The sequence below is a fragment of the Nannospalax galili genome, unplaced genomic scaffold (assembly GCF_000622305.1).
Source record: "Nannospalax galili isolate Female #2095 unplaced genomic scaffold, S.galili_v1.0 scaffold898, whole genome shotgun sequence".
Lineage (NCBI taxonomy): Eukaryota > Metazoa > Chordata > Mammalia > Rodentia > Spalacidae > Nannospalax > Nannospalax galili.
In genome coordinates this window covers 3,421,770-3,444,688 of record NW_008342399.1, presented here as the reverse complement: position 1 = coordinate 3,444,688, position 22,919 = coordinate 3,421,770, and the positions used below count along the sequence as shown (strand labels likewise).

At 41.4% G+C, this 22,919-nt stretch overlaps 1 protein-coding gene, 1 non-coding gene and 1 pseudogene across 2 annotated transcripts in view; 2 read left to right on the top strand and 1 right to left on the bottom strand.

The window, feature by feature from the left end:
• The window catches only part of Naip (NLR family apoptosis inhibitory protein), a 63,467-nt gene that overhangs the window by 24,706 nt on the left and 15,842 nt on the right, over window positions 1-22,919 (top strand). Inside the window, exons 6-11 of the mRNA XM_008838486.2 lie at window positions 655-706; window positions 6,557-6,676; window positions 8,798-8,897; window positions 16,727-16,808; window positions 18,726-18,783; window positions 19,270-21,381. Coding sequence (XP_008836708.1) covers window positions 655-706; window positions 6,557-6,676; window positions 8,798-8,897; window positions 16,727-16,808; window positions 18,726-18,783; window positions 19,270-21,381 — 2,524 coding nt within the window. The remainder of the gene's footprint in view (window positions 1-654; window positions 707-6,556; window positions 6,677-8,797; window positions 8,898-16,726; window positions 16,809-18,725; window positions 18,784-19,269; window positions 21,382-22,919) is intronic.
• LOC115071314 lies at window positions 926-2,842 on the top strand (annotated as a pseudogene).
• LOC115071321 lies at window positions 9,271-9,377 on the bottom strand. The gene has a single exon (XR_003850412.1). It is a non-coding gene; the product is annotated as a U6 spliceosomal RNA (small nuclear RNA).

Genomic DNA, 22,919 nt, shown 5'->3' with positions numbered 1-22,919 from the left:
GCTGGCTCCTTCTAGCTGCTGATTTAGCCTCTTAAACTACTAAGGATTCCCTAGTGGGGAGTGGTGGGAAACCTAGCCCAAAGACTTTAAGATGAGGGGGCGGGGTGAGGGGGAGAGGAGAGAGAGAGAGAGAGAGAAAGAGAGAGAGAGAGAGAGAGAGAGAGAGAGAGAGAGAGAGAAAGAGAGAGAATATGAATGTATTGGCTAACTGACCCAGAAGATCAGGACCCCGAGAACATGGGCTGAAAGTCAGGAAAAGGTTGATGGTTCCTCAGGAAAAATCTGGGTGCAGTTTTCCAGATGGGTTAGTTTCTCATGGAAAGGCCCTCTGAAGGCAGCTTCCTTCCTGTGTCTTAATTCCTCCTTACTTAAGATCTCTCTGTGGTTTCTGACTGCAGTTCTGTTTTTGAGCTGGGTGTCTGGCAAGAGTGACCCTGAGAAGGTGCCATAGAGCAACAGGAAAACATTAGCTGTTGTTTTTCACTGCACAAAATATTTCCAAACTTAGTGGGGATCAAATCAAAATTTAGGGAATTCTTCACCAACTCTGCAGATCTAATGAAATTTCATCTTAGGGGAAAGTTCTCCAGTTCTGGCTCACTGTAGATGCATATTTTATGAGACAAATAACAACCTGAATTTAATTTTCTCAAGGGAGAACATTTTGTGAATTCCTGGATCAAAAGAGAATTACCTATGGCATCAGGTAAATACTGAGGCAAATCCCAGAGGGTTGCATGTTTATTTCTTCTGTTGCTTTCTCTCTTTTTTTAAGCCTTTCATTTTACAACATCATAGTTCCCTTTTAATAATCCCTTTCACAAGTGACTTCCGTTGTTATGGAATGGCATTTTAAAATTTTTTTAATATTTACTTTTTTATTTTGTGTGTGTATGAGCACACGTGCAGATATGGAGGTCAAAGGATGAATTGTGGGAGGTTGGTTCTCTCCTTTCACCATTTCCAGGTATTGATGGAACTCAGTTGTCACACTTAGTGGCAAGCATCTCTACCCACTGAGCAACCTCACCAACCCAGAGTGACTTAGTTTTCAGTGTATATGAGCATGGCTAAATACAGTAGCATCAGTACCTTAACTGACATTCCCTTTAAAAAACTAAAATCTCTGGACAAAATGTCTTGAAAGCATTCTTCAGGGTCTCTTGTGTCCCAGGATGGTCTCAAACTCAAGAATGACCTTGAACTTTTCATCCTCCTGCTTCTACCTCCGGAGAGACCGGATTCCAGGGGTGCACCACCATACCTGGCTTATCAGGTGCTAGGAATGGAACCCAGAACTTTTTGCATGCTAGGCAAGCAGTCTACCAACTGAGCTACATCTCCAGTCCCTGAAATCATTCTTAAATGACTCAGTGTGCCGTTAAGAAACTGAGGAATAGCTCTGTTTCCTGTGCCTGCTTGAAGATGTGATTGCTCAGCTTTCTGCCCTGACCACCTCTTCCGCCCTGCCTCCCCCACCATTATGGACTCTAATCCCTCTAGAATCAACAGGCATTCTCAACACACATACTGGAACCAACAGAAAAACTTCCTTCAGAGGAGGAAAAAGGGAGGGAAAGTGAACAAAAGTTAAATAAGAAGATACACTTAAGGGAAACTTCGAAGACTGACCTCTCCCCTAAGCAACTAAGAATAAACTTGGAGAAAGAATGGTGAATAAACTGAAACACTTTGGAATTTATGCAGATATACATGATATTCCCTGTGAGATCTTGAATAAAAACTCTGAAAGCCATGAAAGTAGCCAGGCATGATCTAGCAAAGCAAATGCCTAACACTGAGCAAATTTGAGAGCTCCTTGAACATCAGCTCATCTGTAAAGTTGAGGAGAAAGTATTACTCTCTTTGTGTAAGTGCAGTATTCCTCCGATGGACACCTTGCCACCTGAAGAAGTATCTAGAGCAACCCAGCTTTCTCCCCAAAGCAGACATTTGGTTAGGCAAAGACCTGTTTTTACTGATGAGGTGGCTATCCAGAAAGTTAAGAAAAACACCATAGATATTTATTTATTTTTATTTTTATGTATATGAGAGTTATGCTTGCCTGTATCTAAGGCACCTGTGTCATGCAGTGCCCACAGAGGACAAATGAGAGCATTGGATTCCCTAGAACTGGAGTTACAGACCATTGTTAACCACCATGTGGGTGCTGGGATTTGAACCTAGGTCTTCTGCAAAAGCAGCCAGTGCTCTTAACTACTGAGCCATCTCTCCAGCCCCCATAGATCATTTTTCCAGACAGGTTTCATCTACTAAGACATCTCCCTTCAGCTCAGAAAAGGAGCTGGATGAAGAGGATTTCATTCAGGCATATATATCCCCAAACTTACCATGCAGCCACTAAAAACAACATGAGTTACTCTGGAAAGGGCTCTATCAAGAGTGACATGGACCAGAACCAGGAAAGTGAAATGTAAGACTCCAAAGTTTCTCCAAAGCCCACGGGAACCTCCATTAAGATACAAGCTGAAAATGTTGAAAGCATGGTTTTACCCCAAGAAAATGGGAATAAACCAGTTGGGGGATTAATGTTGCTAAGACATCTATCAAAAAAGAAGAATTACAAGGACTAAAATGTGCAGGTATGGATGATGATGACTGGGACATCGCATTCTTAGAGGAAGAAAAATCTGTAGGGGAAAAACAACACAGAGGGAACCTCTATCTATAAAGCGAGATCTTAACTCCAGTCGAGTACCCAGAGCCTGGAACCCAGGTAACACTCAGGAATTGAAGGAAGAAGGGCTTCAAGAAAATGAATCAAGCACATTGAAAACCAGCTTAGTAACTGATGGACTGGAGTGACTTGTTGGATGTATAGTAACTACAGTTCCACACATTGGAAGACTGTTCCAGAGGCAGCAGCATGGCCATTAACAGTTAATGATTTTAAGGCTTCTGCCTTAGTATTTCCCACAATAACAAAGCAGCTCATTCAGAACAAGGGTGTCTTTAATGGCACTTAGCACAGTATTGAAAACAAACTTTTCAGCAGTATTTTGAAGCATATACAGGTGTTTGACCTCTATGTAAAAGCAAAATGTCACTGAAGTCATAAAAAGTGCTTTCTGCAGTATGGTACTCTAGTGTTAAATGTAATTTTTTTCAACTAACTTTTAGGTGATTTTTTAAAACTTTAGTTTGAATTAGTATAGCTTTTTAAACATATATACATATATGCATATATACTGTCATATTGGACATGCTTATGTTATAAAATTGTTAAAGTCTCATTAAAACTGAATTAATGAAGTCAATGAAATCCCAAGATTAAACTAGTTTTCATGTAGAAATAAGTCAAGAATAGCAACAATTAGCTAGGCCCATGCTAAAACATTTTCTTAAAGTACTTTTGATCCTCTTCAGCTTTGAGGTCCTATGAGCATAGCACTACTCACCAGTTATTTTCTGTAGTGTAGTCTTTATATTGGATATTTTATGAATAATATGCAGCTGTCCTAAATGCCAATTAATTTTTATCTGATTATCACTAGAAAAAAATGAGTCATTACTAACATATGTGTATTTAGTTTTTCCGGAGTTTTTTTAGCCTTTTTTTAAAAGTAGAGTTGGAGTTTATTAAAGACACTTTTATTTACTTTTTAGACACTTTTTTATTGAATTTTTGTGTATTTCATACAGAACATCTTAATCAACTTTATACCCCCCTTCCCCATTGGCACCCGCCCATTCCCCCACCACACTGAAATTCATACACTCTGTCCTTTGTGTTAAGGCCTATCATGTCAAGTTAGTGTCCCCAGATGTCCCTCCATGCAAGTTCATTCACTAGGGTCTAGTCAGCCTATCTAGAGTCCCTCCCTTTAAGAAGATCAGGTCTTTCTCACCCAGCAGTAATCAGCTGCCAATAATTCTTCACATAAGATTGGAATCTGCTGTCCATTTCCACAGTTCTGTGTTGGGTTTTGTCTGCTTAAGTTTGCATGGGTCTTGTGCATGCTGACACTATTGCTCTAAGTTCATTTGAGCAGGGTCCCAGGGTTTCACTGCTTACCCCATATAAAATCCCTTAGAACTAATTATCTTCTCAAACAATGATCTTGGTAAAGATCAGAAAGTTATAATAAACAGTTTGTTTCTTTTTTTAAATTCTTTTTTCCTATAATTTTTTTTTTATAATTTGTGGTATTATCAGTACTTTATTTTTTTAAAAAACTAGCATTTAACTAGATGGTTTGTTGAGTTACAGCCTCTGTTAACCTTGTCAGTAAAATCTTCCATTACACCATGACAATAAAAAGAAACTGAGGAATATTGACATTAAAATGAATTGATAGATCTAGGGATATTGCTCAGTGATAAAACACTTGCTACCATGGTCAAGAGCCTTTTATTTCATCTGCAGCACCTTTAGGAAAAAAAAATACTTAGTGTTGTGCAGTTAGCTCACTTGTAGAACACCTGACAAGCCAGTGTACCAGGCCCTGAGTTCAGTCCCAGCAGGAGGCAGGGACATGGAGTCAGCAAGAACCTGTGGTCAACTAAGTATAGCGACTCATACCTGTAATCCCTGTGCTTGGGTGGTGGAGACAGGAGTTCAGGGTCAGCTCAGCCTACGATACTGAGTTAGAGGCCAGTCTGGGCTACATGAGACCCTGTCTCAAATAAAAAAAAGAAAGAAGAAAACAAGGGGGAGGAGGAAGAGGAGGAGGAAGGGGGGTGGGAATCATCATCCTAGGAATTAGTGTGGTGCCCATTTCCAGCACTCAGAAGGCTGAGGCAGAAAGATCACAAGGTCGAGCCCAGCCTGCAATACACTATCTAGAACCAGTGAACCAAACAGTACCCCCAAACATTCTTTTGACTGTAACCATCATCTTCTAGTAATTTGCTAAATTGAAAAACACAAAGGGAAAAAGGCGAGGCATCCAACATGTGTTCTCTAGGCCTTTGGAAAACTTAGGGCTGTTCCTTTGGCCACATCTATAAAAATGTACAGGAACAGTGATATTGTAGAGATCAAGGAAATAGGTACTGCTCAAAAAAGATGTCCATGAATGTTACAATGGCAAATCTGAAAGTGTCTGCAGTGTTCCTCAGCATGTTCTTGGCTTTGCTTTAAACAAGCAAGTTAAGGGCAAAATTCTTGCCAAGAGAATTCATGTGGATCTTGAGCATATTGAAAACTATAGGAGTCAGGGCTGTGGAGATGGCTGTTGGTAAACTGCTTGCCTTGCAAACACAAGAACTGGACTTCTATCCCCAGAACCTGTGTGAAAAAGTGTCTTTATTGGACACTTGTAACCCCACAACCAGGCCAGCTAGAGGCCTCTCAAAAAACAGTAGAATCTGAGAAATGATAGGGATGATTTCCTCTCTTCACATGTTCATGTGTGTACTGGCTCACATGAACAGAGAGAGAGAGAGAGGAAAAGGAGGAGGAGGAGGAGGAGGAGGAGGAACAATGTATTGAACGGCAACCTCAGCTGTGTGGCTTGGTGGGTTCCTTGGTGTAAGGAAAGGTAAACAGGAGAACCCCAGCCACCCTCAGGACTGCCATGGATCTGCAATCCTAACTACAGAGGCGTTCCCCAGTCTTCACAGACTTTGGATCCATTCTTCTCTCCCACTGAGTAATCATTGTTATCTCCCAACAATTGTCAGTCAAGTCCTATCTTTTAAAGACGCCACAGCCTTGGGAGGAGGAGGAGGAGGAGGAACTGTAATTCTTGGGATAGCTGCTTGAAATAGGTGAAGAAAAATGATTAGAAAAAGAAGGCCAAAGAGAGGCTGAAGTGCAGCCTGCTCCACCCAGAAAGGTACTTTGTGAGCACTAAGGATAGCAGCCTGAGATTCTGGAGCAAATTCCCTGTGATCTCATGGTTTATAGATATAAAAACTAAAATAAAAGGCCCTCTAGACTGCAAAAATTTGTTTCTTAGTTAAAGTGTGGTATCCTCTCCCTCAAAGACGTATTTAAAGCAACAATTTTTTAAAAACCTAATCCTAGGATATAGTATGAACACTGAAGCAAATTGTATCTTGAGAAAACTTTCAGAAGGTAGGTAACATGAATTTAAGATTCAAATCCTCACAGCGTGGAGAAGCCAGATACCAATGTCTAGAGGCAAGTGTGAGGAAGAAAGTCTAATGCTGTCCCCCAGAGTGGAATCTCAAAGAGCAAGAGAAAAATGTGCCTGTTTTTAAGGGAACTGCAAGGGAAATTTCTTTTCTCAAATCTTGACACTGACTCTGGAATCGGGGACATCTGCTTCAACTTTTGGTGTTTTATTCTGGTGCTTGATGATCAAGAGATCATCTTAAATGACATCTCAAAACTTCAATCATGCACAAAATGAATATAACACATAGAGCATCCCATCTTTGCCACACTCTGCCTCAGCCATTCCAGTGGGGTCTGTCTGGCTTTCATTTATCCCTTCCTGCTTTTCAACCACACTCAGTTATTTTGAATCAAGCACAATGCATTACATCATTTTTCCTATAAGTATGGAGGGATAACTTGAACTCTACAATCAAAGCCCTCTGATCTCACCTGCACCTTTTATTCAAGCTTATTGCAACAACAGCGTCTTTGCTAATGAAGATCTAAGGCTGGACACGTTTAAGAACTGGCCCCATGACTCACCTGCAGGTGTGGCAGCTTTGGTCAGAGCAGGCCTTTTCTATACAGGTGAGTCAGTATGCTGTGCCTATCAGATGCTCTAATCCTGGTCTCCCATTGATCTCTGCTCAGCAACCTCCACTCTTTCATCATCCCTTACAGAGCCCTTTGCTGCACTGTAAGTCCGCTCAGCTTTCCGTAGCTCCCTCAGTGCTCAGCCTCCAACCTTGAAACCTGAGTCTGGACTGACAGTGAGCACAAGTAGTCTGTGTGGGCTAATTACTGCGTCTTTCTGTTTCTACACCTTTCTTTCCCTGTCATTGTGTCCTGGTATCCGGAAGTTTCCTGAAAACTATCACAATACACTCCTCATATTTCTTTTCCTTTTTATGTGTGTCTGTATGAGTGTGGTGTATGTGTGTACAGTGGGCAGATGGGCAGAGGCCAGTGGAGGGCATTAGATGTCCTGCTCTATCACACTTTGCCTTATTCCCTTGAGACAGGGTCTCTTACTGAACATGCAGCTAGGCTGGCAGGCAGCAAGCACCAATGATCCTCTTGTTTCTGCCCCCAACAGCTAGAGTTACAGGTATGTGATTGACCATACCCAGCTTTTTATGTGGGTACTGAAATTTGAACTCAAGTCCTTTTGCAAGCCCTCTTACTCACCTAGTCATCTCTCCAGCTTACTTATATGTCTTTTAAAAAATATTTTAATTTAAAATTTTTTAATTGTGAGTGTGTGTGTGTGTGTGTGCGCGCGCGCATGCGTGCGCAGGTGCCTGAGGAAGTCAGAGGCATCAGATCTCCCAGGAGCTGGTGTTACAGGCAGTTGTGAGCTGCCTAATGCGGTGGCTGGGAATTGAACTCAGGTCCTCTGGAAGAGCAGTACATGTTCTTAACTACTGAGCCATCTCTTCAGCCCTCACTTGTATTTCCTTAACCAGAATTTAGATGGCCTTACCTACCTTTAAGAGTTGCTGAGAAATCTGATATTTTTTTTCTGGGTGACACTGTGCCCAGTTAAGAATTGGGGTTTCTAGGGGCTGATCAGTCATTAAATTGCTTGCTGCAAAATCCTAAGAACCTTAGTTCAGACCCCCAGCACCTTTGTAAAAAGCCAGGTGAGGTGGCAAGAGTCGGTAATCCAAGATCTGGAGAATGGAGATAGGTGAATCACCAGAGCTCATTAGACAGCTAGTCTTGCCAAATCAGTGAGCTCAAAAGTTCAGAGAGAGAGAGAGAGAGAGAGAGAGAGAGAGAGAGAGACCTTGTCTCAAAAAGCAAGGTGGAGGGGCTGAAGAGATGACTCACCAGTTAAGAGTAGTTATCGATTTTCCAAAGGACCCAGGCTCGGTTCCCAACATGCTATGTAGATCAGGCTGGTCTTGATCTCACAGAGACCTGGCTGCCTCTGCCTCCCACATGCTGGGATTACAGGCACATACCACCCTACCCAGCCTTTGTGTAGATCTGTCACTGAGAGATTACATAAGTATCACAAACACAGAAGAGCATTTCAGATTGGGGGAATTCTGCACTCACTATCTCATAGACGTGTTCTACTGGCACAAGCAGTCTTCTTACCTCACAACCTTAACCCTTTCTCTCTGTTCTCTTTATTGCGTCTTCCTCTTGTCAGCCTTCCTCCAGTCTTCACTGATGGCTTGCTCTTGTTGCTAATGGAATATAGCTGGCAATAATATAGGAAGAGAATGGCATTAATTAATGCCATAATTAATATGGCATTAGTTCTTTACAATTTTGCTTACATAAAGGCTCCTAAATTTGCTCCTTTGTTTTTCCTCCTTAAGCTCCAAACAGTTCTTTCAGATTTATTCATTAAATAGATGCTTATTGATAACCTAGTCTGTGAGAGTCATTGGTATCCAAAACAAACAGAAATCTCCTCTCTCATGGAGCTTTTGTTCCAGTTTCTGATTGCAGATCTCTCAGGATGACAGGTCAGGGAGAGGGAGTACACGGGAATATTCAGAGACTGTTTGCTGACCGTCCCATTGAAGAACCAGAGTCCTATATGGACTATTGTCCCCTGATGACCAATGTATGACTTTATTATCAAACCAATTGGAGATGCAAATAGGGTTACACTAATGAAATCTGTTATTTTCTGTTTGTGAGTTGACAAATGTATATGCTGTTGACATTGATCATATTTCCTTACCCGAGGCATGAAGGACATTGTCCAGTGTTTTTCCTGTGGAGGACGTATGGAGAATTGGAAGGAAGGTGACAATCCATTAGAAGATCACATCAAGTTTTTTCCCAAGTGAGCAAATGAATGCCTGTCTTTACCTACTGTCTTTACCTACTCCTCTGATTCACATTGTGAAGAACATATCTTTATTCTTTCATCCACTTCCTCCCATGACACCCTCCTTGTCTAACTTTCCTCTCATCATAGTTAGATCTTGGTTAGAACAATATGTATGCTTTTTTTTTAAATTAGAAGAAGCATTTCATTACAACAGCATTAACCTATTCAATAACATTTTTCTGAGCTAGGGTACATCTCTTTCAAAATTGGCTGTACATTTTTAGGTTTACAGATGAATTATTATGCTTATACAATCTTTTACTCATTATAAACTCTATAAGACATAAAATTAAATGAGGTTTTAACGTTTAAAAAAGATCTCCACAAAAATATGGAACGCTTCACGAATTTGTGTGTCATCCTTGCGCAGGGGCCATGCTAATCTTCTCTGTATCGTTCCAGTTTTAGTATATGTGCTGCCGAAGTGAGCACAATATGTATGCTTTTTAAGACAGACTCTCACTATGTAGCCCAGACTGGACTAGAACTTTCTGATTCTTTTGATTGCAAACTACTCTCCTCCTCCTCCTCCTCCTCCTCTTTCTTCTCCTCTTCCTCTCCCCTTCTCCCTTCCCTATTCCCCTCCTCTTCTAGAAACTTTTAGGAATGTCTATTTCAGTGTCTTAAGATTTCACAGAAAAATATTTCTTTTCTGTGATTTTCAAGTGCTGGGTATTGGACCCAGGAATTTGAGCATCTAGACATATAAAACTCTCTGCAAGTGTTTAATTTCAAGAAGAAATTCACTGTTTTCACTAAGTAATTTGTAAGACTATTTCAGAAATAAGTATCAATAAGTATAGATTTGAAAGTTAGTATTTCTGGCTGGGTACACTATTGCACACCTGTAACATATATATGTATATATGTGAAGTGCTTTAATATTAAAACCAAGCAGTTGCAAGTTAAAGTCCAATGAAGATGTCTTCTGGTGCGGTGTTCCTTTGAAGGCATGAGAAGCTACAGCTATGCTGAAGTCTCTGGTGTCTTTGCTCATTTCTACAGGTGTGTTCTGTGTGCATCCAGTGTGAACCTAAACATTGCACTAAAATATTTTGGCATTAGAAAAGCTTAAGTCTAATTTGTTTGCATTTGAAAAATGTAAGATTTATATAATTATCTGTTTCTTGAAGTAGAATAATGATAATACTACACGTTTTTAAATAGTCTTTAAAAATATTTTCATTGGCATAGTTTAACTTTACACAATGATGGGTTGCGTTATAAAATTTTTCTATATGTGCACAGTGCACCGCAATCATGTTCACTGCCTCCCTTACCATCTTTTGTCCCCCTCTCTTGTTAATCCCCTTCCTCTTAGAATCATGTGTTTGAGACCAACCAGGGCCACAGAGTGAGAACTCACTTAAACTTAATAAATAAATAAATAAATAAATAAGAATATTTATAACCTATTTGATGTTCAAAGATATTTGACAGCAGTAGTCACTTTTTCCCTTTTTATTTGGTTGTAGTAGATAGTCAATTGTTGAGAACAGAGGGACCTTCTTCTTAACTCTTGGGATGATAAGTTAGGATACAACCTAGTTTAATTTAGAACAGAATTTCAAAGACTCACAATAAGTCAAAGCACAGACAATAAGTGACTGTGGAGTTTTCCTCCTGAATGCAGTAAGCTATCTACATCACCCCCACCCAAGGCTCACATTGTGGAAGAGGAGGTGGAAAGATTGTAAGAGCCAGAGGTTGGGGGAGGACTACTAAGAAACAGTGTCTTCTGGACTTGACAGGTTCCTTACACTCATGAACTCAGTGACTGTGATTGCCTGCACAAGACCAAGCCAGTCAAGGCCCAGCCCCTAGCTGAGGAGCTATTGGATTTTATAGCTACTAAGAGAAAGAGTTTTCTTCAGGGATGTGGGCCCAAGTAGGTTTCCCAAACAGCAGTGGATGGCCCTATACCTAGGCACATACCAGCTGCACTAATTGGACTTAATGGGTTAAAACAAAAAAAAAAGATGTCGGGGCTGGAGAGATGACCCAGAGGTTGAGAGCACCAGCTGTTCTTGATGAGGACCCAGGTTCAGTTCCCAGCACCCATGTGGCCACTAACAACCATCCATAACTCCAGTTCCAAGGTATCCAATGCCCTCTTCTGACCTCTTCCGGCATTGCATGACACAGGTGCCCTTACACAGGCCATACACTCATACACATAAAACAAAAATAATTTTTAAAAAAATCTTTAAGAAAAGGGTGTTAAGTTGGGAAGGGGCCCTGTGGGACAGAGTCTGGAGGAGAAGTTGGAGAGGGGAGTCCATGGAAGATATAATCAAAATATATTGTATACATGTCTGAAATTCTCAAAGAATAAATACAAAATACAAAAAAAGGAAAGGATTCCAAACGGTGGCTTAGAAAGTTCTGCTACTTTTACCCATGCTTACCAGTGCAGAAGAGTAATAGCAAGGCTCAGCCTCAGCAGGGCAGTCTAAATTACCTAAGTGAGTAAGAGGGAAACAGATGCATGATCAGGATTGAGGTCCCAGCCAGACTCCTGGGTCTCAGATTATGGGAACAACTTAGCAGGTCTCTCTCTACTTCTTCCCATCACCTTTCTCCCTGAGGCCAGGAGTTGAAGGTGCCATTGTCCACACGGAAGTACTGATTTGCCTGTTTGAGAAGCTCAAATAAATGAAAACAGTGTATGATTCTCTTGTGATTGATTTGGGGGTGGGGGTATGCATGGAGTTGACATTGTTTCTGAGACTCACTCAAAATTATGTGTACATAGTAAGTTTATTTGTTGTGATTGGTCTTTAGTTTATAGTTTAATAAATACATAATAATGTGTCTATGCTGTTGATTTCAACACCTAGACTATTATTACAGGGTTATACACTAACATAATGCCCTATGAATATTTTTGTACATATTTCCCAGTGCTTATATGTGTTTCTCTAGGATTCAGAGGAAAATGTGGAATCATAGGCATAGGGTTTGCACATATTCAACTTTACTAGATCATACAAAACTTATTCCAAAGCGGCTGTACTGATCTGTATTCCCACAAGCAGAGATGAGTTTCCACTGGTCTGAGTCCTTTCAAACTTAGCATTATTCAAATTTTAATTTCTAATTATTAGTGATATTAAATGCATCTTTATAGTTTGTGGTCACTGCCAGCAGCAGCTGCTCCTCTGTTCTCGTGGGTGCTGCTCCTTCATTCTCACAGGCGTCGAGGCTGCTCCTACACTTGCCCTGGGCTGAAGCCGCTCTTCTGCCTGCCCTGGGCTGAGGCCGCTCTTCTGCTCTCCTGGCACTGCCTTCTGTCATCACTGCTTCTGCCCAGTCCCGGACCCCAGGGCTGGTGAGGAGACTGTGTCAGCGGAGCCACATTCAGACACAGGAGACCAGGTTCAGTGACACAGGTCTGCTTTATTGCAGGGAGGCACAAATTTATATAGGGATAGTGGTCCAATCACAGCACAGCAAGTAAGATACCTCATTAGCATATCATGTTTAGCATCCTATCACAGTACAGCAAGTAGGATACCTTATTAGCATAACAGACTTAACGTCCTATCACAGAATAGAGGGTAGGATGCCTCATTAGCATACTGGGTTTCAGATTACAGAGCCTGGATTCCTGGAAACCACGGACCCTAACAGTTGCAATATCACCCTAGGCTCAAGCCTGTCTCCCACAATAGTTCTCATACAATTTCTTTTTTTTCAGTAGCATGTCTTGAGTATTCTTTGCCCTTTGATCTGTCAGAAAATGAGTGATATATTCCTCTTTATCTCTGCCAGTATTCCTTATTCTTTAAAAAAAATTTTATGACAGTTTGCTGACTTTCTGAGTGTTTTATGTATGTGCATAAGCATGCCATGAGGGAGGTCAGAGGGAGTCTGTTGTTGCCTTACATCATGTTGGTCCCAGGGATTGAACTCGAGTTGTCAGGCTTGGCATAGGTGCCTTTATATACTGAGCTATCTTTTGTCTTTTTTAATTTTAATTTTTTATTGAATTTTTGTGTATTTCACACAGAACATCTTAATCAGCTTTATACCCTCTTCCCCACTGGCACTTGCCCATAGTCCCCCACTGGAGTTCATACATTCTGTCATTTGTATTAAGGCCTATCATGTCAAGTTAGTGTCCCCACAGTTTCCTCAGTACAAGTTCATCCACTGGGGTCTACATACTAAGCTATCTTACAACCCTGGTTTTACTTATTTTAAAATTCTTTATCTGATGCTAATATAATCACTCTGGAGTTTCTAGAATTAAAAGTAATTACATCTTTTGGGAGGGTATCTGATGGCCAGAGGTAGATGTTGGGTGTCTTCCTCTATTGCTCCCTGTCATTTTTAAAAATTGCAATTTTCATACAATATATTTTGGTGGTATTTAGATCCCCTTCCCTTCCCACCCACCCCCCACTGAACTCCACTCAATTTAATACATTCTCTTAGATATATAATATGGCCTAGAGTCCTTCAGTGTGGGTCCATCCACTGGGCCTACCAAGAGTCCCATCTGTGTAAGACACTATCTTTCCCCCTCAGGGGTCATTAATTGCCAAAAGTGCCTTAGGTTGGGTTGGGATTTCTTACCCATTTCCCCATGTCAATGCTAGGATTTTGTCTGGTTTGAGCTTGAACAGGACTTGTGCATACTGTCACCTTTGCTGAGAGTTCATATAAGTAACTGTGCAACTGTCTAGAAGACTGTTTCCTTGTGGTCATCCACTTCCTCTGTCTCTTACAATCCTTCCACATCCTCATTTGCAGTGATCCCTGAGCCTTGGGAGACAGGTTTGAAATGTGTCCTAGTCAGGGATAAGCACTCTGTGGCCTTTTGTTCTCTGCACATTGGCCGATTGTGGATTTCTGTGTTAATCACCATATGCTGCATAAGAAAGCTTCTCTGCTGAGAGTTAAGAGATGCATTCATCTTATGTGTAGAGGTTGCATTGAAGATGTGTCACTTGGGGTTAAATGTTTCACAGATACTTATTCTCTGTGTTTGATCAGTTCTGGGACTCTGTAGTAGTCTCCATCTATTGCAAAAAGAAGTCTTTGATGAGGGGGGAAAGGTACACTTTTCTGTAAATGTGACAATGCTATGGAATAAAATAAGAAGTTATGTTGATCTAGGGATGTGGTAAAAGTAGGTTTTTCTCTACAATCTATGACCTCTCCAGCCATGTGTATTTGGCTATGTTTAAAGTACCACATGAGTTCCACGAGTGCCCTACCATTGATCAGGCCTTAATGCCAATTATACAGCTTATTACCCCCAAAATAAAAGTGCCATTATTATACCACTTTCAATAATTTGCTGGACCAGTCATTGTTTATTAGTTTTTACAGCTGGGTAGGACTGCTGATTGGTTTTCTCCCTTGACACCCTACATAATATCCTTTGATACCATGAGAGCCAGTCTTTAGGGAGTAGGCTTCCAGGCCAGTTCCAGCTCAATTGCTCCAAGTCCTGTGTCCAAAGTATAGCCTGTCTTTGGCAATAGGTCTTACCTTCACGGTCTGGGAGTCAATCAAGGGCTGTGGCAGTAGCTTATGTTATTTTGGGAGTCTCTTGGATTACCCTGACCAACAACTCAAAGGGAGGTTTCTCGTTTTTCAGTAGGACTTTGAATTAATACATTGTCAAAGCATTGTCTCTCCTCTCACTCCCCGCTGTATAACCCTCCCTACTCCCTCCCCAGTTAAAGTACCCCCTGTCCCCCTTAATAACACCTGTTTCCTGCTATCCCCCTCTCTTGAGCTCCTTCTTCCTCTTTATCCCCATGATTCCTTTCTTTATTCCAACTGAGACATCTCCCTAGCCCCTACACATTGCAGCTTTTTTATTTTTATTTTTTTGGTCTTTTTGAGACAGGGTCTCCCTACAGCCTTGAACTCACAGAGATTCACCTGCCTCTGCCTCCTGAGAGCTGGGACTACAGCAAATAAAAAATTCTATTTTTTTTTTATAAAAATCTATGGTTTTAGATTTAATGTGATTTTTTTTTCTTTTTTCTTTTTTTGTAACAAATGAGTTTACAGGGGTTACTTACAGGAATGCAGGTGAGAGGTTCCTTATAGGAATAGAAATGACTCAAAGGCAGATGTACCACCAAAAGCCCACCACAGCAAGAGCGACAGCTCATGAAGGCTGGAAGGCTGGAGCACACTGCACAATTTACAGGCAGCTGGACAGGTTGGAGTGTCTCTTTCAGGCAGCTCGACTGGTCTCTGCCTCTTCCAGTCACCTTGGCTTCTCTGAGCGTCTTCTAAATAGCCAGCTTTCTGAGTGAGTCTCTCGGCAGTCCTTACTGCATATATACAATTGAGGACAGAGGGGCCTACTGAATTTGGTCAGTTAACGAGACTTCTGGCCTGGTGTGGAGGTGCACGCCTTTAATCCCAGCACTTGGGAGGCAGAAGCAGGCAGATCTTTGTGAGTTCGAAGCCAGCCTGGTCTACATAGTAAGTTCCAGGACAGCTGGGGCTACAGGGAGACCCTGTCTCAAAAACACACAGGAAAGAAAGAAAGAAAGAAAGAAAGAAAAGAAAGAAAGAAAGAAAGAAAGAAAGAAAGAAAGAAAGAAAGAAAGAAAGAAAGAAAGAAAAGAAAGAAAGAGAAAAGAAGAAAGGAAGAAACTTTTGGCTTGTTTTCTTCCTGAGCTTAACAAGCTTCCCTGAAGGATAGAATGTTTCACCTTTCTTTAGAACATTTGTGCCTTAAAGAGCTTCCTGCAATATGAATTTCTTGTAGATGTTACACTTGGATCTTGGTTGGTTGGTTGGTTGGTTTGTTTGTTTGATAGTCTGACAATATCTGATATATATCTGATACATTGGTACACTTATTGTTAAATTCCACACTTTGTCTAGATTTTATTTTTCTGCTGCCATTTTTTTTTTTTTTTTTGGTCTTTTTGAAGCAGGGTCTCCCTGTAGCCACAGCTGTCCTGGAACTCACTATGTAGACCAGGCTGGCCTTGAACTCATAGAGATCTGCCTGCTTCTGCTTTTTTGTCTTTTGTTGTTTTTTGTTCTTTCAGAAATCTACAGACTGAGTTTTCTCTATTTTTCACTGTTTTTAAACTTACTTTTTTTGCCAGGTGTGGTGGCACATGATTCCAGCACTGGGGAGGCAGAGGCAAGCAGATTTCTGTGAAGTCAAGGCCAGCCTGGACTACATAGTGGAGTTCCAGGTCAGCTGGGGCTACATGGAAACCCTGTCTCAAAAAAAAAAAAAAAAAGAACCTTTATTTTTACTTTATATATTTAGGGAATGTTTTTGAGTGTATGTGCTATATACATACATGTGTGCAGGTATGTGCACAATGTATTGTGCAGAGGCAAGAGGAAGACATTGAATCTCCTCCTCTATCACTCTATATGTTGTTCTCTTGAGACAGAGACTCTCACTGAGGCTAGAGCTAGGGTAGCCAGCAGCCCCAGTGATCCTCCTGAGATAAGGTGATACCCCGAGTGATCCTCCTATCTCTGCCTCTTATAGTGCTGGAGTTGCTATTTTTTATTCTTTCAGTTCACTTTAGTTTCAAGGATGGATATTAACTCATCCCATCACATTCCCTGCAGGTTCTCACTATTACTTTACAAACCGCATGCACTGAGTTGTTGAAAGCTGTGGTTGGGGTGTCTTAATATGATGCAACACTGACAGAATCACTGAAAATGTTAGTTTTCTACCTCATTCTTGGTAGTAAATCTTTGTGTTTAAAAAAATGTATAAATGCTGCATTTCAAACAATCATCTTATAACTTTTATCTTCTCTGCCTAGCTGTGTCTTTCTCCAAAACATGAAGTCCTCTGCAGAAGAGATTCCAGACCTTCAGAGCCACAGGGACCCTCCTGAAGCCACGGTAATGACATCACCTCTTCTCTGACTCGGCAGCACATGATCATGTGATGGAACACTACTATGAACAGTAATTACTAATTATAAATAAATCATAATCAAATAAATTCTATAAATATCTGTTAAGCACCTATCACGTGATAGAGCAGATGGGGAATTCACGGTGAGCAAGGGAGACACAACACCTAGCTTCATGAAATGTATGGTCATTCCCTTCTCCTATGAGAAAGTCTGTTGTTGAGAGTCTTTTAGACTAATGCTTGACATCCAGGCAATAGGCTTTATGGGACAATAGACTTGACTTCCTACTTCATCTTTTGAGATGTGCTGCAAGGTATGATTCATTTTGTTTGTTTGTTTTTTCTTGAGATAAGGTTCTCATTATATAACCTAGGCTGACTTTGTACTTGCTATGAAGCCCAAACTGGCCTGAAATCTGTGATTCTCCTGCCTTAACTTTCTAAAAGCTGGGATTACAAAAGCGTGATCCTATGCCCAGCTGGCTTTTTGTTGTTGTTTCTTGCAGTGCAGGAAATCAAATCCAGGACCCCGTGCATGCCAGGCAAGCACTCTACTAGTGAGCCAAATTCCTGATAGGCAGATGTGTTTCTTAAGCAAAAGCAAATGCCCAGCAAAATCATAAACACAAATAATAGTCACACCCCTACAGATTTCTCTGGAATACAAGCTATCAATTCAGTGACCATATACACCACCTCACTTTGAGGCTGTATGGTAGGTATGCTTTGTTTCTCGCCCCATAAAAATAAAATAAAAGTGGGCATAGTGGCTCATGCCTGTCATTCCAGCATACTAGATGCCGAGGCAGGAAGACTGTCATGAGTGCAAAGGCCAACCTGGTCTCCAGTGTGAGACCCCATCTCAAACATAAAAAGGAAAGAAAAAGAGAACTTTGGGTTCACTTGATACATGTATTATATTTGTGAATTTTAAGATGAAATTGCAAAGGCTGGGGATGTAGCTCAATTGGTAGAAGGTTTGCCTAATATACACAAAATCAGTGTCTTCAACACTGACTAAAGCTGAGTATGGTAAGGCATGTCTATATTCCCAGCACTCGGAAGTAGGGGCAGGAGAATCAAGATCATTGTCAGATACATACTAAATTTGAGGTCAAGCTAGGTTACAAGAGCCCCTATCTCAGGAAAAAAATGACACTGAAACCAGGCACATGCCTATAATAATGTGAATGTGCATCCTGTTGGGCCTCACGTCTTCTCTCCACAGAGGTGGCTCAGAGTAAAGTCCGGTGATATAAATATAATATCAGCACTGGAGAAATGGAGGCAGAAGGATCAAGCCTATGTTACATGAGACACTGTCTGAAAAAACAAACCAAAATAAAAATGTATGTGTGTATAATAGCCATTCCGCATGTCAGGTTAAACATGTAGCTACTAAGGACAGAGGCTCTGCAGGCTTCTTCTTTCCTCTAGACACTATGATTCTGACTATCTGCATAATACTGATCCATGGAATGGGTGTGTATACGATGTGTGTACCATCCAGGAAAACACAGTTGCGGTTGTGTGAGATTTATTCTCTTGGTTTTTTGTTTGTTTGCTTGTTTGGTTGGTTGATTGATTGGTTGGTTGGTTGGTTGGTTGGTTGTTTTGGTCTTTTGGAGGCAGGGTCCCTGTAGCCCCAGCTGGCCTGGAACTCACTATGTAGACCAGGGTAGTCTTGAACTCACAGAGGTCTGCCTGCCTCTGCCTCCCTAGTGCTGGGATTAAAAGCATGTGCCACCACGCCCAGCTTTATTCTCTCATTTTGTAGAGCACTCCTTCCTTCAGTCATCATAAATAGTTGAGGTGGTCTGTGTTTAGAAGATATTTGAGCCTCCATGATAATATGTTGCTCCCGTCATATTTTGACTTAATAGAGGATTTACTTTTCAAAGGAAACCACAAGTGAAAGCAATCATGAGGATTCGGTGGCCATTCATTCTACCACGGCAGGTAAGAGCTTGAAAGTAACATGGGCTTATATGTATTTGTATGTAGGGATTCGAAAGGAAAGACTGATTGTAATTGTCCACAGAGCTCCTAGAGAGGAGAACACTGGGATGGAAAGTATTATAGATGTAAAGACAGAGTTCCTGTGGCATCTTCAGAGTGAATGCAGGAGCAAACTGACAGAAGAGTATATATTGGGTAAAACCAAGCAGTATTTAAAGACACCATGCAGCAAAATGGTTCCCTAGATCCCAAATAGGAAATTGGGAAGCCAGGGTATCCTTATAAGCACACATTAAATCTAAGCTTCCAGGTCACATGAACCCCGTAGTCTGATGTGCCTAGATCTAAGAGAATCCTCAACAGGAAGGAGGTTATGAACAGTGGAGGTCATGAACTGCTGACAGGCAGAATCATGTAGGAAGACATGGCAGCATTAGGACTGAGATACTGAATGTGCATCCAGCTGGGCCTCCCTTCTCTCCACAGAGGCGGCTCAGAGTGAAGCCCCTTGGTTTCAAGAGGCTAAAAGTCTGACTGAGCGACTGAGAGCAGCCTACATCTCCGCCAGTTTCCGACGCTTGTCTTTGCCTGACATCTGCTCCAGCCTACGCACTGACCACTTGCTGGGCTGTGACCTGTCCATTGTTTCAAAGCACATCAGCAGGCCTGTGCAAGAGGTCCTGGTGCTGCCCGAGATCCTTGCCAACTTGAACTCTGTCATGTGTGTGGAGGGGGAAGCTGGCAGTGGAAAGACAGCCTTCCTGAAGAAAATTGCTTTTCTCTGGGCATCAGGATGCTGCCCCCTGTTGAACAGGTTCCAGCTGGTCTTCTACCTCTCCCTTACTTCTACCAGACCAGACCAGAGCCTGGCCAACATCATCTGTGACCAACTCCTCAAGGCAGAAGGCCCTGTTTCTGAAGTGTGCCTGAGCAGCAGCATCCAGCAGTTAAAGCATCAGGTGTTATTCCTTTTGGACGACTTTCATGAAATGAGCTCAGTTCCCCAAGTCATAGAAAAACTGATTAAAAAGAACTACTTGTCAAGAACCTGCTTGTTGATCACTGTCCATACAAACAAGGTCAGGGACATCCGCCCATACCTAGATACCATCCTCGAGATCAAAGAGTTTCCCTTCTATAACACTGTCTATATACTACGGAGTTTCTTCTCACATAATATAATCTGTGTGTGCAAGTTTTTGAATTACTTTGGAATGAATGAAAGTTTACAAGGAATCCACAGAACTCCCCTCTTTGTGGCAGCAGTCTGTGCTCACTGGCTTCAAAATCCTTCTGACCCGCCCCTTGATGATGTGGCTCTTTTCAAGTCCTACATGGAATGCCTTTCCTTAAAGCACAAAAGTACAGCTGAGCTTCTCAAAGCCACTGTGTCCTCCTGTGGTCAGCTGGCCTTGAGAGGGCTTTTCTCATCTCACTTCGAGTTCAGTAGCGATGACCTAACAGAAGCAGGAGTTGATGACGATGAGGATCTGACCACCTGCTTGATGAGCAAATTCACTGCCCAGAGACTGAGACCAGTCTACCGATTTTTATGTCCTGAGTTCCAAGAATTTCTTGCTGGGATGAGGTTGATCGAACTCCTGGGTTCTGATAGGCAGGAAGACCAAGATCTGGGAGTTCATTATTTGAGACAAATTAATTCACCTGTGAAGGCTACAAGCTCGTACAATAATTTTTTGAAGTATGTCTCCAGCCACCCTTCTGCAAAGGCAGGGCCAAAGATTGTATCTCATTTGCTTCAGTTGGTGGATAATAAAGAATCACCAGAGAATGTATCTGACAATGAGGATTCCTTGAAGCTCCATCCAAAAACTTCCCTGAGGATGGAGTTCATTAGGGGATTGTGGCAGCTTTATCCAGAAGCTTTCTTCTTATACATTTCAGAAACTTTATTGACCATTTCTCTAAACTTTGCTTATCAAAGCAACACAGTTGCTGCATGTTCTCCAGTTATTTCACAGTTCCTTCAGGGGAGAACACTGGCTTTGAATGTACTGAATTCACAGTACTTTAGCGACCACCCAGAAAGCCTATTATTGTTGAGGAGTATCAAGGTCTCCGTAAATGGAGAAAAAAGGAAACCCAGAATAGAATTTTCAGACTTGGAAAAAGGTTTTGAAACCTTACAACCACCAACTGTTGATCAGGACTATGCATCAGCCTTTGAGCACATGAATGAATGTAAGAAAAATTTAGCTAAAAAAGAAGAGATCATAAAGAACTATGTTGATATCCAAGTCAAATCTCCACCACGCATCAGTGGGGGCTATTGGCAACTGTCACCCAAGCAGTACAAGATCCCCTGCCTGGAAGTGCACGTGGACAACATGGGTCCAGCAGACCAGGAGATGCTCCGGGTCCTAATGGAAGTTTTCTCAGCTTCACAGCACATCGAACTCCATTTATACCACAGCACTGGCTTCATTGAAAGCATCCGCCCAGCTCTGGAGCTGAATAAGGCTTCTGTCACCAAGTGCTCCCTGTGCCAACTTGAGCTCAGTGCAGCAGAACAGGAGCTGCTCCTCACCCTGCCTGCCCTGCGGTCTCTTGAGGTCTCAAGGACAAACCAGTTACAAGGTATACTGATCGTATTTTGCATAAACATTCTGGTGTGACACTGTATTTTCTCATTCTTGGTTTTAGGGGAATGAAACTTCTGAAGCACAAGATTATAGAATTTTCCTTAATAGATAAGATCTAAAACTCTCACTGTTTAGGGGTCAGTGATAGAAAGTAATGGCAACCCTTGAATAATAGAATGACTTTAAAATAACTCATAAAATTAGCAAAACATTAATATTAATATGCGTTAATCAAGGCTCTTAATAAGTGCACTGAATTAATTGTTATTAGTAAATGGAAAGTTGTGTATAAGGTGATGCTGGAGAGTCACCTGTACCCTCACTACCCAAAGGAGAAGAGGGTTTAGCTTCTCCAGAAAAGACATTTAAAATTGGTAAATAATATCACCCATCATTTGTGTCTTTTTGTAAGCAATATTTGATAGTGTTTAGTAAAGTGTTTATCTGTCTTTCATTAAGCTTATTTCTAGGTATTTATAATTTTGATAAGACTATAAATACTTGATTTTTTAAATTTTCATAATTATTAGTTTAGCTTTGGTCTTCAGCAAACTGTTACTGTTGGGGTATGTTTTGCCTTGTCTCTGTTTGGTTTATACATTTATTTCCTTATTATATGTGTGTGTGCACATGTGCCTGAGCATACATGCATAAGCCATTCACATGCAGAAATGTCCATGCCATAGCATATTTGTAGAGAGAGGCCAGAGGACAACCAGAGGAAGTCCATTCTCTCCTTCCACTGTGTGGTCTTGAGAGTCACAAGACTTGAGACAATGGCCTTTACCTGCTGATCCATATCCCAGTCCTTTTTATTTATTTATTTTATTTTTTATGTGGATGAGCATATTATCTGAACACATGCAAATGCACCCATGTCTCGCAATGCCCTCGGAAGTCAGAAGATGGCATCGGATCCCCTGGAACGGGACAGTTGTTACAGACAGTTCTTGGCTGCCATGTGGATTCTGGGAATCGAACCTGGGTCCTCTGCAAGAGCATTCAGTGCCCTTAACTGCTGAGCCATCTCTCTGGCCCCCCAGTCCTTTTTAAAAATAGAGACAGGGTCTCATGTAGCCCAGGCTGGAGTTGAACTTGCTGTGTATCTGGGTATTTCCTTGAACCCCCAACCCTCCTACTGCTACTTCCTTCCAGAGTGTTGAATTACAAGCATATGATCCCACATCTAGCCTCTGAAAAAAATATATTTTAAATTTTGATGATAAATATCAATGCACAGATTCAAAAAATGTTGATTAACTCTCATGCAAAATCCAGACTTAGCAGAACTGGGAATGTATCTTAGTTAGTAGAGTACTTGCAGAGCATGTGCAAAGCCCAGTGTTTGATCCCCAGCACAGGATAAAATGGGCATGGTGGTCAATGCCTACAATCCCAACACTCTCCAGGTAGAAGTAAGAGGATCAGGATTTCTAAAGCTCAATAATTTTGTTTACCCGTTGCTCCATTGATGGACACTTTCCATCTTCTGGCTGTTGTGAATACTCCCCAATGTTCATTTGTGATACAAGT